This window comes from Bacillus rossius, chromosome 6 (assembly GCF_032445375.1).
Source record: "Bacillus rossius redtenbacheri isolate Brsri chromosome 6, Brsri_v3, whole genome shotgun sequence".
NCBI classification, from domain to species: Eukaryota; Metazoa; Arthropoda; class Insecta; order Phasmatodea; family Bacillidae; genus Bacillus; species Bacillus rossius.
Window position 1 is genome coordinate 44,800,089 of NC_086334.1, and position 17,264 is coordinate 44,817,352.

Genomic DNA, 17,264 nt, shown 5'->3' on the forward strand with positions numbered 1-17,264 from the left:
CTAATAACAGTTTCAATATAAAAAAACACAACATTTTTCCAATTTTTTTTAGTATATACATTTTGGTACTAACACCTTACTGGATAATTTACATTCATTGAATTTAATATATTAAAAGATTGCATTGTTGTAATCTAAGTTGAATTTTATTAAATATGCTAATTAATTTCAGAATTTTTGTTACATTTTGGTGTTTTGTTGTGTATTAACTTGCAGTTTGGTGTTATGTGTCATATTGACATCTTTTTCTGTGTTATTTTGGTTTTATCGCAATTCACCATATACACTTGTTCCTGCTTATGAGTGCCATAATTGATGGCGGCAAGAATGATGGAACAAGTAGCGTTGGTGCTGGTGGGATTCCCAGCAGATGCTGCAAGATGACTGCAGCCTCTGCCTTCTGCTGTGATGGGATTTAAAAATAAAACTTTTGGCTTATCATTCAGTCATATGGACCATGGAAGCAATTAGGCCAGCAAAGAAATAAAAAACTTAAAATTTGAAAAATAACTTTTCTGTGGTGTTAAAATTTTATTTGATTGCATAGTGCATTATAATACCATGCATATCAATGTTGGTTAAGAAATAAGAACAGATAATTTATTAGCCTCTCAGTTAGGTAAAGCAGTATAAAAATTACAATACATAACACAAAACATAAATATATAAGTACATATTAAAGAACCAAACTAACACTAACATAGCCTCTTTCACAGTGTCAGTAATACACAAACTTAGTTAAAACACTTAACATACTTAGAGGAAAAGACATCAGTTGTGGGTGACAACTACTCTTCAGTTACAACTGTTTACAGGTGGTATGGATGATGTTCACTAAATTATTTTCATGGTGAAACTTTTCAGTCTTCTGCAGGGTGTTGGTTTGTTAACATGTTACAAAATGACGTCTCAGTTTTTGAAGTGCCTCTGCGTAGTTTCATTGCTACGGTGAAATTATTTTATCACCTAGCTGTGAGAGAGCAACTGAAAAATTTTGCAGTGGTTTTTCTGGCTAGAGCATTTAAGTACTTTATTCTGAACATTTGACCAGCTGACCTTTTGGGCTGAAACACGAGAGCAAATCAAGTTCTGCAGCAAGATGTGTTACTCCCTCCACGTCTAATGACTGACAAGCAGAATGAAAAAGTGAACGCTGATGTTATTCATTGCCCATCGATCCGCTAGGCGGGTGACAAGAACTATCATTTTGTGGGGCGGCTCCAAAGTAATGGGGCACTGTGTTTTAGGACGACATTGGTGCTATTTTATACAGTTTAAGGGGGATCAATACCTATTCTCTTGGACTTTTTAATACAAGTTTTGCCGTGACTCTTATTATAGATTTATAGCTGCATATTTTTTTAAGCTGCTACAATTCAACACAATATAATTTTAATTAATGCTAGGAAAAAATCAAATGAACAATTCTTTGACTTGAGGCTTCCTGAATAAAGTAATAACCTAATAAGTAATAACACTAACCGTTTGTTAATGCCTGTAACCTATATCATGTCATGTTGCAAAATGAATATATAAAATCCATATTGATGGGGTTTTTATTCCCTCTGTCATTTAAAAATTACCTAAGTATGAGTCTCTTAAACATTTGTGCAGCGATTACATGCATTATGTTTGTGCTTTACCGTGAAACTTGTGGGGTCAGTCTGTTTTAATAAAGAGGTTTATGCATGAAAGAAAAGAGCTCAAATTACAAAATAATCAAAAACAAATTAATTTGTAACTTTTTACGGACTTAGTGCCAACAGCCTAAGTACATTTTATTTAAATCTGTACTGAAACAAAACTATTTTACAAAAAATTTTTCCTAGATTTCTGAGCCAAACCCTGTTACTTTAACATATTGTTGTTTGCAAACTTCTTCAATAACTAGCTATCTTACAACTGTTTTCTCTCTCTTTCTATCTCTCTCTGGCTCTCTCCCCCCTCTAATCTCCTTCTTAAAATTGAAAAATTACAAGAACATCAATATTATGTAACAAATAACACTGTGTACAATATGTTAATACCTGACCTCCATTCACCTAAGAACATGTGGGGGGAAAACGAGACATTAGTTGTAACAAAAGTAAGACAAATATGTATGATATTTTAATTGTCACTGGTGAACTATTTTTGACCTGCAGGATAGCTTGTAAAGTAGTGAACTATCAACCAACAAAGTAATTATGTAATATAATTTATTTATTTTTGCTGGTGAATATGTTATTTCAAGTACCGGTTGTAAAAAGAAGATTGACATACATGACTCATAAAACCAACTAAGTATAGCAGTAAAATGAAATAAGTAATTCTATGACTAAATCCATATTCACAGTACTCCAAGTTTAACCAAAAATGAACACATTGTTCAAACAAAAAGGATTTAAGTTAAGATAAACTTAAATTGTACCAAAACCAGATGATGATATTAGCTTGGGAGGACAGTTGGCCATGGCTGTCTAGCAAGTTTCATGCTTCCGAAATGCATGAAGGGTAGTTAGTACTGATTAAAATAAAGGTAAGTGGATGTGAAATTTTCTCATTTTAAAACAATCAGTTGGATTTTCAATTGTTTTGTCCATAGAGAAACCTTCTGTACAAAGTGTGATACGAAAGAAAAAAATATTCTAGTATGATAATGGTTTTCACAAAAACAAAATATTAGTTGATATACTGTTGCATCAAGTCACCACTTAACATTACACAAATACATACATACAGACAGCACACAAGTGAAAGTGTGTTTGATTTGTAAATATGTATTTCTGTCATTACTCTTATTGGTAAGGAAAAACTTCACATTGTACTCAAACTTCCATGGTATTATATTTGTTTACTATTATTTTTAGTATTTTTAAATTGTATGTTAAAAAACATTTTACAATTGGGACTTGGCTAGATCAATTTCTCTCCCGCAAAACACATGTTCTGTAACTTTAATTGAAATCGTGAGAAAAATTTTTGAGAAAAAGAGTAGGCTCTATATATTTTTAGAAATTGTTTTCAAGAATCACTAGTTTAATGGTGTGAGGTTTTTATTATTGTGAATATTATACATAATACCACTGTCTTGAATACTTATGACATGTAAATGATTTTCATTGTAAAAAGACTCAAAATTAATATTACTGATTTTTCCCTTAAAAATGTAATTTTGAATCTTTGAATAGTCCTTGAACATTCGACAAAAAAAAAGCTATAAAACATTGTTAAAAATCAAGCTTCTGTTGGTGTATTTGTAGTTAAGACTCAGTATAACCATTGTTCAATGAAATGGAAACAGGAATGCACAGTTTGTTTTCAAACATATTTGGTGAAAACTAAGTTGTAAATACTAGGCTAAGTTTTGTACTGACAATATAGAGTTGGTTTAATTAAGTCATGTTCTCATTTGGTAGCAGTTGCATGCAAGCCACACTTTGCAGTGAGGCATTATTGTCAGAAAGTAGAGGTTCTTGCATCACATGGCAATGCATATTGCATGATCTTGAACTGTATGAATGAAACTTAAATGAACGCACACAAATAAATGATGTTTTGATGTCACAATGCCGCACAAAGGTTTATCAACATGTTTGTATCTGTGAGACAGCACTGCATTATGAACTGAAAAACGACGTACCCTTGATGAGAGAAACACATGATCGCGGGCAGAGGCAAATACTGAGGTTTGTTAAACAGGTGGGAAGTGTGGTCGTAGGGAATGTCATTTTATTTAGGGCGAAGTTCGCAGAGGCGGATCCAGAACGGTAAAAAGGATGCGATGGATAAAGGATAAAAAAACTTCTGCAGTAAATTTTGGGATGGTTTTATATATTAAATACTTATCAAAGATGGATGTATAACCATAAATAACTTATGTCCGGGGCTAATATCTTGTTCAGTTATTAATTTACACATATTAAGGATGTTTGTTCTGCTCCAAGTCATTATTTTAGTTTTACATTTCACACGGTTAAACTTGTAGACTTTATGAGTAGTTGAACTTCAAAAAAATAAAAAATAAATATATATTTTGTATTTACTTTTTGCATAAATAGTTGGCAAAGTTGAATTTTTTAATATTATTGTGCAGTATGTATGAGGAGAACCAAATGGAATAAATAACTGACAATTTTTTGGGTTCAAAGACAATGCCGATGGCTACTATGTGGTGTGATATAAATTCCTTCAGCATAATTGATTTAATTATATTTAGCCTTTTAAAATCATATACATTCTGATTTAGTGTGGAACGCAGTGGCGTAGCCAGGATTTGTGTATGGGGGGGTGTTAAGAAGCATCCACCCCCCCCCCCCCCAACGTATTAAAGCGGGTGGTCCGGGGGTCCTCCACCGGGAAAATTTGGATTTTTAAGGTGTAAAATAGGTAGTGCTATTTTAGCAGTTTTCGATACTTAAATTTAAATATTGTAATGGTAAAAAATTTTATTAATTTTAATATGAAATTTGTTTGAGTGATGAATAAGAAATTAATGAAAGATTTAGTGATAAGGGGGGGGGGGGGGGTGTTTGAACACCTAAACAACCCCCCCCCCCCCCGGCTACGCCCCTGGTGGAACGTGAATATGACCTGGAATGGGACCTAGGGGTATTCAAGCTCCGCCCCTGGGAAGCTGCGGAGAGCGGGGCGGCCGGCACTGGTCGCGGGACGGTTCAGAGGGCGGGTCTACTGCAGGGCCCCCGCGACCGGCCCGGCAGGCCTCGTCCTGGCCGCCGGCTTGCTGCGGGAACACCGGCAGCCCTTGACGACGCGCACGTGGTACACGCGCACCGACGCGTCCGCGCACACCATCTTGACGCGGCGGCGGCGCGTGGCCCCCGCCGCGCACCACCACTTCTCGAGGCGCACGCCGCCTCCGCCTCCGCCGCCGCCGCGCCGCCGCCGCCGCCAGGCGCGCCAGTCCGCCTCGCCGTAGTAGGAGGAGCGGTCCGCGGCGGACAGCGAGCCGCCACCCGGGGGAGCGGCGGGGGCCACGCACCACTCGGCGCACACCACCTCCGAGATGGGCCGCTTGGTGGAGCACTTGCCGTCCGACACGTAGCGCTGCGAGCGCAGCTCCTTACAGCCGGCCTCGTGTCCTGCAACACCCACCCGCGCAGTCGCCACGCTGATCTGCCAACTGTTTATTTTGGGTGATGCAAGCATTGGCGTGGCTGTGTTCATAAAGTTGGAAAGGGGGGGGGGGGGGGAGGGGCAAATAATGATTTGATGTCATGTAAACCCATTCCCCTCTTACTAAGACGGGGGGGGGGGGGGGTGTTCCGGGGGTCCTCCACCGGAAAATTTTGATTTTAAAAGTGCGAAATAGTGCTTTTTTAAGCAATTTTTTTTTTAATCTAACCATTGGATACATTGATGTTAAAATTATTATTGTTTCCTTAAAGATAAAATTTGAGAGTGAAGAAATTACAAATAAAGTTGGGCAGAATAATATTATAAAATAAAAATATCACGGTCTAGAAAGATGGGGGGGGGGGTTTGACAGTCCCCTCCACTCAAAAAGTTCAGGGGGACACGTCCCCCCTGCGTCCCCCCCGGTTCCTACGCCCTTGGATGCAAGGCGAACTGTTACGACACCTGCAATTTCAACTGAGTAGGCCCACATACATGTCAGTGTATTGGTGTTAATAGAAATGTTAATTTTTTCAATACACATTTTACAAATTTAAATATTTTTTTCTATTTACCACCCCTCCCCCCAAATCACTCACATTCATCACCGGAAACAAAATCCTGTCACACTGTCTCCTATGTCGACGAGACGTTGAGCTTTCTTTACCTTCCCGTTTTTAGCTGAACACGCTGAACCTTAAATTATTTTCTGCGACCAAGTGCCAAAAACATATTTTCGAAAAACAAGCGACAATAACAACGAAGGTTTTGCATTAGCTCCCACTGTAAGAGGTAAAAAGTCTGCCCATTGGATGAAATGGTGGAAAATAAATATATTGGAAATGGCTATTTTAATTATTAAGAACTTGAAATAAAAATTTTAAAATTTTAATCTGTTTGTTCCAGCATTAATAGAAAAAATACATAATTTTTACTATCAGGTTTAGGTCAAATAAAGCGAATTTCAAATTTCAACAATTTTGTTTGAAATTTATTCCCTGATAGTTATTTCTTAAATCATACTAGGATTTTTATTTCGGAAAAAAAAAAAAAAAAAAAACTAGATTAAAAAGTAAAATCATTGACGAAAATTATATCAAAGCTTAGTTTTCAGGTCAAATTTTGAAAAAAATTAGTTCCTCAGACCCCTCTCATGTGCAGGGTATTCCATACCTCCCCACCACCCGGATACGATGGTTCCCCCCCCTCCCCCAACCAAATATTTCCTAGCGTCGCTGGTGTTGGGTACCAATAATAAACATATGAAAAATACCAACCACAATTTTACCACTTTGCGAAATTCATACCTTACGGGGGTAAAAGTGGTAGGTATGTTTTAAAACGAAAAAAAAATAATACGGTTGAATTAGCACGAGAAGTAAAAAACTGAGAAAAATAAACAACTTGCAATTAGAGTAACTTAATTCATATTTTAATTTAATGAACTTCGTCTTTTAATGGGTAAATAAGTTATGTTTTATTTATTTTATGTATTATTAAGATGCAAATTTAAGAAAAAAAATTAAATAAACAAAAAATTATTATTTCGCTACTTTGAAAGATTCTGCTCCTAGGGGTGTAAAAAGGTTTCCGTTTGGTTTATAAAAATATTCATATTTCGGAATCTACTATATATATATATATATATATATATATATATATATATATATATATATATATATATATATATATATATATATATATATATATATATATATATATATATATAAGGGTTAAGAAAACAACAAACATTAGATTTATTATTTTTATTTTTTATTTTTCTGGAATACTAAATTTAGGGAGTTAGAGTTTATTTTATCATAAATATCATATCTCCATAGGAAATAAAGCTTGATGTAAGAAACTGAGCATGAAAATCTCAAATAATTAATTACGTATGGTGCTTTTACCAATAATCGATATTCTACCCCAAAACAGTGAAACGTGAACACGTTAGTTTTTATAGAAATAAATAATATACATAAACAAATTCAGATAGAATCAGAAACAGAGCAAAAATATCATACATTATGATTTTAAAAACATGTTTTTTTTTACCTTTACCATTTTTCAATATTCAACCACAAAATGTGTGAAAAGTTCAATTTTTTTTTAAATTATAAAAGTGTTAACTTTGAAGTTAATCAAGAGGAATGTACATTACCGTTTGATTTATAAACATGCAAAATCTACCAACTTAAACATTATACAATTGATATATTCTGATCAAAACAATTTTCATTTAAGATATTGGATATTATTGATAAAAATACCATAAGCTGCTTTTTCTTATTTAACGTTCTCTGAAATATATGTCTCTAAGTTGTAACAGGGTTTGATATTATTTAAAAAATAATAAAAAAAGTTACGGGATTAGCGTAATAATGTACTTCCAGCGGCAGGAAACAGGGCGTGGAGGTAAAGACGCTGTACGTCATCTTAGATTGTGATGTCACGGCAGCCATCTTGGATGACATTGACCTTTAACTTGGTCCTTGACCTCGTCAAACATCTTGCATTCCACCTTCTTGAATTCTGCCATTTTGAAATTGAACGCCTCAATCACGAATATTGTACTTTCCGTTACGTCCGAACTCTTGAATTCTCACCTTATGTCTGCCATCTTGCATTTTGACATCATGTCCGCCATTTTGAATTCTGATGCCACGTCTGCTATCTAGGATCCGACATCACAACCATTTTTTTTCTATTCTGACATATTCATCATCTTGTTGTCATCTGCTGGAGACCCCCATCTTTGTTTCTGATGTTCTTTTCCTAGAGAGCACCAGCATAATTCTGTGTCATGCACATAGGATCGATATTCTATTACCTACCAATGTTATTTTGACTCTTATAGACATATTAAATATAAGTTTTATACAAAATACATTGGAAGTGCAATGAAGCATTGAATTCGAAGGAATAATCGCATCACCTGTTCGAGAGCAAAATGCCATAATTTATTTTTCAATACTTGCTACTGGGAGTAACAAGAGGGGGCTGCCGCATATTAGTTTAATTTTTTTCCACTAGAGTGCAGTAGTATTTATTACCATGGCACCCATCACCATCTTGTAGCTCGTATTTGTAGATATCTTAATCCATAATTATCTAGCCAGAAATTCGGAAAAGAAATTCGGGAAAAATTCTAAAAATAATTTATTTATGTAATGATTTAATTCGATTAATTTTAGTATTTGATTCGATACTTGGTTGTTACAAAACGTAATCTAAAAATATGAAAAATCCTAAAAGGGGATGAAATTCCTCTACTGCCAACTGCTAGCAAGCTGTTATCGTCCATTTATGCCACCATCTTGAAAATATGTAATTATTTAGCTAGAAATGTGGAAAAATTCCCAAAATCATAAAAAAAATCATAAATTAATATACTGACTGATTCGATCGAATCGTGACCTTGTGAGACACTTGATTAATGCAAAAAAGATTAATTTTTTCTAAAATAATTATTGAATTAATCATCCTTACTGTAAACAAAGACTCCTGTCAGCTGAATAAATATTTTACTCGATATTACTACGCCTACCAATAAGGCTTTTTTTATACTTGCCATACATTTGGACAAAGTAATGTACAATTTCGGGCGTATAGGCCAAGTTTATCCGAATCACGAGGCCTTCTTCGCCGATACTAGGTATTCCTTTCAAAAATGTATGACCTATTTCAAGCAGACAATTCTCTGAACTGTCAGAATTACAGCGTGAATTTAATCCATTAAAAGAAACTAGTACAAATAATTAAGCATGTTTTTACGCTTACTATAGAACCAAGAATACTTTTAAAAAATTTTTACGCTTACTAAGGGACCAAGAGGTGCTGAAACATAAAATCTTCAATCCTAACTACAGCCACGACTATGCATAACTAACAAAAAGGACGCACATTTTGTACAAAAAGTAAAATCATTAAGGATACAGTATCATCACAGGGATACGAACTCATCAAAGGGATACGATCTCACCAGAGGGATACGATCTCATCACTGGAATACGATCAGAAGGATACGATCTCATTAGAGGGATACTATCCCATCAGAGGGATAAGATATCGTCAGCGAGATACGATCTCATCACAGGAATATGATCTCATTAGAGGGATACTATCTCATAAGAGGGATACGATATCGTCAGCGAGATACGATCTCATCACAGGAATACGATCTCATAAAAGGAATACGATCATCAGAGGGATACGATCTCACAGAGGTGCCCACCCCCCCAAACACTATGAATCACCCCCCTAACCTAATGATGCCCCCCCCCCCCCCCGAAATTTTTTATGCTATTTTCTCAATGATATACTCAATTATTTTATAATATTATACTTTTTTAGTATTATATTTTATCACATTTTGCATTAATTTAAACTGATTTTCTAATAATAATTTTGGTCATATCAGGTACCTAATATTTCTATCCTGAACCGACAGATGACTGCTTTTGTTGAGGAAAGTGCGGGGTTGCCAACTTGATTTACAAGATCCCTTTCAATTATCAAAGCACCAGAAACGTATTTTCACATTAGAAGCTATAATTATGTAAATAATATATACATTTTTCTCGTCTTTTAACTACCCCCCCCCCCTGAAATTTTAATGACATAGTCTGCGTCGTTACCCCCCCCTTGTGGGCACCCCTGGATCTCATCAGAGGTATACTATCTCATCAGAGGGATACGATATCATCAGCGAGATACGATCAGTCGCAGGATACGATAGAATACGATCGGTGGGATACGGTAGGATACGATCGGCGGGATACGACTGGTAGAATATTATTGGATATCACTAGAACTCAGTCTTAGAAATCACACAGTGAAATAAAATATTATTTATATTTTTAAAATCTTTCTAATTTATTTATTTTTCAATTTTATACACATGCAGGTAAAACAAGTAATTATTGCATGTAGCCAGCTTCTCTCAGTTCTTTGAGTATAGTGACTATTTCGTTGAGGTTAAATAGTTTCCTCCACTAAGCAAAGCACAGCGTATCTGACATGTAGTCACACTGGCGGTTCAAAAGTCCCGTGGTTCTCGACTGGGCGTTGTGTTGTTTCACCACCTCCAACCCGCGAAAGACAAGGACATACCACCGCAGCAGTGTCGGTCCTATGGCAGGGAATGACGATGGTGAGAATGAGAACCCCAACCCCCCCCCCCCCCCCTTCACAAAGAAACGCCATATATAAAAATAAATAGTGTAAAAAATAAGACTTCTTAAAATATGCCACACATGCGTTAAAACAGCTTAAATTTCTGACTCTCCATTTAACTGGGAGGTAGGCTATTCCATATCTGCCACCCAAAACTCTCCTGTCACCAGTTCCCTCCCTCTTCCTACGAAAATCACCCCTCTCAAATTTCTAAGCTGGGTCGTCCTCGCACCGCAGAAACGCCTCGTCTTGGCGGCCACAACTATGTACGTACGGAGAGGAGGGCTCAGCGTTGGGCATCAACCAGAACATTCCGAGCGGTCAGTTTGGCAAGGGTGGTTCCCAGCTCCCGAACGCCCGGCAGCATCGCGGGACTAACTAGGGACGAGGCACGTCCAGCCTGCGTGAAGCAGAGTGGCCCGCGCCGGCGGGCGAGTTCATTCATTCCCCCGCGAGGGGTGTGTGAGCGCCGGGGAGGATGGGAGGCAGGGAGATGCCGGACATGCCAGCCCGCCCACCTGGAGCCCGCAGCCCGGAACTCGCAATCGCGATCTGTCATCTCGGGGACAGGGTAAACACGTCACACGACCCTGCGGCCAGAGGGGGAGAAGAGACCGATCTACCGTCAGCGCGTGGCGTCTTTTTCAAAACCCTGGATACGTGATGCGCTCCCCGTACCCACACAGGGGCGTAGCAAGGTCAGGTTAAACCCAGCGTGTAAATTTCTTGTCGCCCACCCATCATCTTTTTCACACGTATATTTCCAAGTGTTATTTACTGGTTTATTAACTCAGATTAACTCGGATACCTGTGTTCCTATGCCAGAGACCGCGAACATGTAGCAAACGGAGTCAAAGAGGCAGTCCGTGCAGTATTGAAGACTCCTCTGCTAACGACAATAATTCTTAATGCCTTTCACTACAATGTTTATGTGACTTGTGTGTTTTAAAAAAAAAATTCGTAAAAATTTACATCATGCGTTTTATTTCTAGAGTTTTAGTGTAACTGCAAACTATTTCAAACTGTCACTAAAAAAATTAAACTAATTAATTGTTGTTTTGACTTTCATCTTAAACCAGCGACAGTGGGAATATCAACAATGGCCAGAGGCAGGTTCCACAGTTTTTTTTTTTAATTGGTTATGGAGGTGTGAGGATAGTCTAGTTTCACTCGTCTGTCATATAGTAAGTTCCATATCTGGATATTCTTGTGAACTCGATGACGTCTTTATCGTCATTAACGCCGAATTTGAAGGAAGTTGTATCATCGATGGCGCAGACGACGCCAATAGCTGCACAGATCACGCTGGAAGGTCTACCATCGTCGTCGGCGACCCTGATTGCAGCGACGCACATCCTGATGGCAATGGCGCCACCAGCTGCAGAGATCCCGGGGGCAACGACGTCGATAACGCCAGGGATCTCAGGTGGATGTGTACCGTCGTCACCGACAGCACTAGAGGAGACTTTATAACGTGTGCAGTGTCTTCAGCAGCAGTGAAAGTGATAACCAAGGAAGCAACAGCTGACAGTGTTTCATCGCCCAGCTGCACTTACTGTGACATTAAAAACTTGAAGATTCGCGAGAATGTTAGTCACGATTGAAATGATTACTCTGAACATGTCAAATATCAGTGCAATAGGTGTTGTAGATATAGCCTGTTGTGTTAACACTATGGAAACTTGAAAAGACACATCAGGAATTGTGAAGGACTGGTTACACATTAAAAAAGGGACCAAACTGTTTCTTCTGTGGCAAGACTTTGCACACATGTTCAGTGTAAGGCATCATGAAACACATTGCTGCCATTTTAACGAAACTGAAAACTCTCAGTTGTGACTGTCATGTGGAAATGCCCTGAAATTACATGTCAAGACATGTAAAGGACTCGCTTCGCACTCAAGAGTAGTGTGTAAAAGGGGCTCCGGGCCCAGGCTTCAGGCTGTGGATTGTGATTGTCGGTCCGCCATATTGGATTATGACGTCACGGCGGCCATATTGGACTCCAAAATTTCTCAAAAATGACTCAAAATGACTCAAAAATTAGCGTTTTGAGGAAAAATTTCTCGTTTTCTTCCTTAAAAATTAAAAAAAATTAGGATTTCGAAAAACCTCTTGACAAATTTATTGAATGAATTTTGGAATTTTTCCCGAATTTATACCATTAAAATTACGGAGTTTCAAGATAGCGGACACGACGTCATACTAGGTGACGATACATATAGTTTGACATAAGTGGTGGGGGGAGTCAGTCTGCCAGCGGCTTCCTTGGAAGAAGGTTCTGTCGATATTTTAATTTTTTTCTGCCCTCACTGGGTTCGAACCGAAGGACTCCAAGCTCCATGTAGGAAAAGTATGTTTTTAAATAAAATTAATTGAATTTTTTTATAAATTTTAATTATTTTTTTTAAATCGGATAATAAAGATTTTCAAGATGTCGGCCGTAACTGAAATTGCAACGGTGACGTCATACTCCTAGATGACGTCAGCTGCTTAGAGCGGCTAGCTCTTAGGACTTTAAAGCCGCTTTTAGGATTTTGAGTTCTTTCTAAGGCAAAAGACTTTTGAGGTTTTTCGAATTCCTAATTTTTTAATTTTTGAGGAAGAAAAAGATAAATTTTTCCTCAAAACGCTAATTTTTTAGTCATTTTGAGCAATTTTAGAGTCCAAGATGGCCGCCGTGACATCAGAATCCAAGATGGCGGACCGACAATCACAATCCACATCCTGAAGCCTGGGCCCGGAGCCCCTTTTACACACTACTCTCAAGGAAGACTGAAGGAATCAAAAAATTGATAACGTCTTTTATAATTTGCTTTTTTAAAATTGTAGTAGTGTATAATTTATATAATCTATTTTATTTGCAATTTTTTTAGTTCTTGAATTTTGACTTTTATGGTGATATGTTACAATGAAATATTTAATTAAATAAATATTATAACTTAAAAATAACTTTTTTTATTGACCAATGTTCGAACCGAATACAGGGTCGATCGAATCTATCAATATATTAATAGGGTAATTTTTTGAAATTATTTTTAGAATATTTTATATTTTTAGGTTAATAATTACCGATTTTCAATATGGCGAACAAGATGGCCTCCGATCTGGTAATTTTCACTACTGAACCCTAGCAATTAAAAATAAACCAATATGGCATTAAAACACTCTATCAAACGATGTTTGAAACACACGACACTAGAGCTCCTAGTAGCAAGCATTGAATTCAAAGATGACGGCTCAGCCTCCAACAGGTGCTGCTATTATTGCTTCATATTAAAAAGATTCCGAATGTGTGTTATTTATATATAGATAGACCTACCTTAATTACTTCTTAATGTGGTATATGTCTCGATGGCCGTTAGTCGCAAGCGTATGTTTTTCAAACTTGAAGTCCGACCTGTCATCGTTCAAATCACTTCGCTTCCAATTTAATTTTTTTAAAATTAATTTTAATATGTCTAAAAGGGTCATAACAACACTGGTAGGTAATGGAATATCGACCTTACGTGTTTGAGACAGTGACGCTGGTGCACTCTAGAAACAAACAGCAGAAATAAAGATGGCGAATATTTCATCATCCAAGATGGCGACTTACAGGAGACGAAAATAATACGGCGGAAAGTTATAAAATCCTAGATGGCGGAAAGTTCTATAATACAAACTGGTGGCATTCGAGATAGCAGCTTGGTCAAGGTCAAGGCCAGAGGTTAAGGTCAAAGATCATCCAATATGGTTAGCATGGCGTCACAACCCAATACATACTACAATGGTTCTAAATAATGAATTAAAAATATTATTCAATATTAGTAAAAAAATAAACAACCTAAATCTTTATCGCATTTATAATTGTTTACAATAAATATTTTAACAAACAAAAGGTTGAATTTAAACTTCAAAAAGTACACAGTTATAACCTGAGAGAAACAGCGAATTTAGCTTACCCACGAATACTTTGGGAAAGCCTAAATATTTACAACCAGGGGTGGTTTCGGGGATTTATAAAACGGAGAAATGGGGGGGGGGGGGGGGGGGGGGGAAGCAATTTCCGTATCACAGGGATATAACGCGCGCATATACCGGGAGTCTATATGTAAATTTGACAAACGTGACACGTTACTAATCATGTGGCAACAGCGCATCCGTCCGGCTCTGAAAGTTGCTCTTTATGGTCGTGTCAAGAAACGTGGCGAGTCCAAACAGGTGGCGCTACTATCACAAATATTACATTCCGACGTGTACAATTATTTAAAGGCAATTGGTTTGAATTTGAATTTATATTTATTAATGATTTGAATATTTTAAACAAATAATATTGGCAAAACATGTTTTTCGAGTCGCGAAAATCTGTTCCAAGTAAAGCAAAAAAAGGTCTGACCCACTAAGACATTCGTAAAGGCATTAAAGATTTTTTTTTAAGAGACGGCTGAGATGAATTTACAGCGTAGATATCACAAAAGAAAGAGAGAGGAAAAAAATATTGACACGGGTACGAAACCGATTTGCATCGCATAAAGATGACAAGCCTAAAATGTTACGAGGTGGGCCAGTAGCTCAGCAACTATACAAAAATATTAATAAAAGAGAAATGAGGAAAAAAAAGGCCCGGGGAGTGACAAATGGGACGAGTTCGAAACCGGCAATTTTCGCAGGTGTAAAGCGAGAGAGAAGTTGCTTGAAAATTTATTCAATTAAAACATGCGTGTATACGTGTGGTAGGGGGTAAAATTGGGTTGAAAGAGGAGGGAGGGGAGATTGCAGGGCTGTACAGATCGCTAACCGCTGTTTTGGGCGCAGTCGTAGCGTCCATGGAACAAGGAGGAAAATAGAGATTTTAGGAGTGTGACTCTTACAGTGGAAACTGAAACCATTTATTGCGCGACACGTAACGCTATCCGTCGTTTGGGCCCATAACTACTATCAAAAACAACTCGGGCGGGAGGTTCATAGCCAAAGCGTTAAGTTTTTTTTTAAATTGAGATCTCCCACAAGGGGAGTCCTCTCCAAAAATGCATCTTTATTTACAGTAAAAAGCACAAGCATAAATGAAAACACATATACATGGCCTCAAGGGCTTCAGGGCTACAATGTTTATTGATACATATAAAGTTAATTTAACTACTTGACGACTAATTTCTTAGTAAAAAGAGAGTAAAAATGTACGAAAAACACTTAATGATGTTTTGTAATAAAATACCATGTTTTATATAAATGAGTAGGATATGCAAAAAAATTCTGGTTATGACAAACCACAAAATATGTGGCTGAAAAAATTAAGTCAGTTAAATTTCCACTGATTTGTTTGCCTGATAATAGCTTACGCATTACTTCTCACCTTCAATATAGCTATGCTAGTAGTATATTATGAAAGCTACTACTTAGCGAGTGGGCCCGAAAATACTTAAAAAAAAAAAAACTATGCCTCAGTTTCGGCAGTTAAAGAGTTTCTCCCCCATGTTAGCGTCACACACGGGTCTTGGTTCACACAGTTGGTTCACCTTCGACTAAACCTTTTTGAAAGACCTCCGCCAGAGGCAACGCTGCTCGCACCTGGTGACTCGTGTGCGGCAGTCAGTCACGTGAAACTGTCAGACTGCCAGAGACACAGCCTTTGTCGTAGGTCACTTAAGTGAAAGATAGGCAAAGAACATGTTTTTTTTTGCTGCAAAACAATGGCACAAAGCAGTTCTTGTCAAATTAGCTAACGTCTAATAAAACATTCATAAGGAATATGCTATGCTCACTGGACTTAACACCTTTTTTCCAATAACCCAATGTAGGTACGTACCTACGTTAGTAATATTACTCTAATTTTCATTAACAAAAAGTAATATACAGGTCCCATTAAACGTTTGAGAGAGTCAGTAGACTAAAGATGATAATTTTTTAGTTATAAACTTCTAGAAGAAATTACTTATTAAATTTAATATCTCTTAAAATTCTCACATTATACATTATTATATAACTAATAATTCTTCATTCATTAGTCATTAGTGTTAAAATTATTTCTATAAATTCTTTAAAACAGTGGATTTTTAATTTTTTTCCAAAGGGTTTTTGATATAATTAAGTTCGTACAAATTTTCGTACATTTAGACAAACCTCTAACCAGTAAAAATATACTCATCGTAAGAATACGGTGATTAGTTTGGAAAACCATATTAAGAACATAAAGTTGCGTAAACAAATGGCAGTTTAGATCAAAATTACTAATCGCCTTAATTTTTTTCTTTTTATAAAATTTTCTAACCAGGCGACAAAAGCCATTAAATAGTAGTTTTTGAAAGGTTAATTGCGTTTAAGAAGCAATTTTTACCAGAATTTAGAACCAAAAAACTATTTCATTAAATGTTCTAATGGTCTTAAACTTTTGGTGGTACCTGTAGTTCATTGGTCAGTTATTTTTACTAAAAGTAGCTCTTTCAATAAAATGTTCTCGTTAAAAATAAGGCAACATTTTTAAAGGGTGGTAAAAAAATAAATTTTTCAGATGGACGAGGTCATCAGAGACAGAAGCTGGGGAACAAAGTGGGGAATGACTCGTGAAATAAAATTACTTTAATATATATTTTAAAAGATGATGTATATGATTTATTAGACGAAGTTTACACCGAAAGGGAATGTTGGAGAGGCATGCTCGTGAGAACTTACTGAAAGTGGGTCACTCATTAGCCAGTATTTCGTTCTATGCTGCAGCGTGAGTGCAGTGATCCCTTAGGTCCAATCTTAGGTAGGCTGCCTAGGGTGTTATTATTTGTTATCTAACAGCTCAATGTTTGAAACTAAAACATTAAATTTACTCAGAAAAATACGTAGACCTTAAATTGATAACAAGATAAGCACGCCAAAAAAGACTTTGGATGTGTATTTCCCCCCCTTCTTTACAGAGTTCGTTACACTTATTTCCTTTAACCGGAACACCGCTGAACAGTTTCCACTGAAATACGTATTCAAGCTCAGATTACACTCTA

The 17,264-nt window shown here is 36.9% G+C and overlaps 1 protein-coding gene across 1 annotated transcript in view; it reads right to left on the minus strand.

Annotated features, from left to right (window-relative positions):
* Nucleotides 1–4,668: 4,668 nt before the first annotated feature.
* Nucleotides 4,669–17,264, minus strand: part of LOC134533434 (sclerostin domain-containing protein 1-like) — a 166,462-nt gene continuing 153,866 nt past the window's right edge. Inside the window, exon 3 of the mRNA XM_063370957.1 lies at nucleotides 4,669–5,081. Coding sequence (XP_063227027.1) covers nucleotides 4,669–5,081 — 413 coding nt within the window. The remainder of the gene's footprint in view (nucleotides 5,082–17,264) is intronic.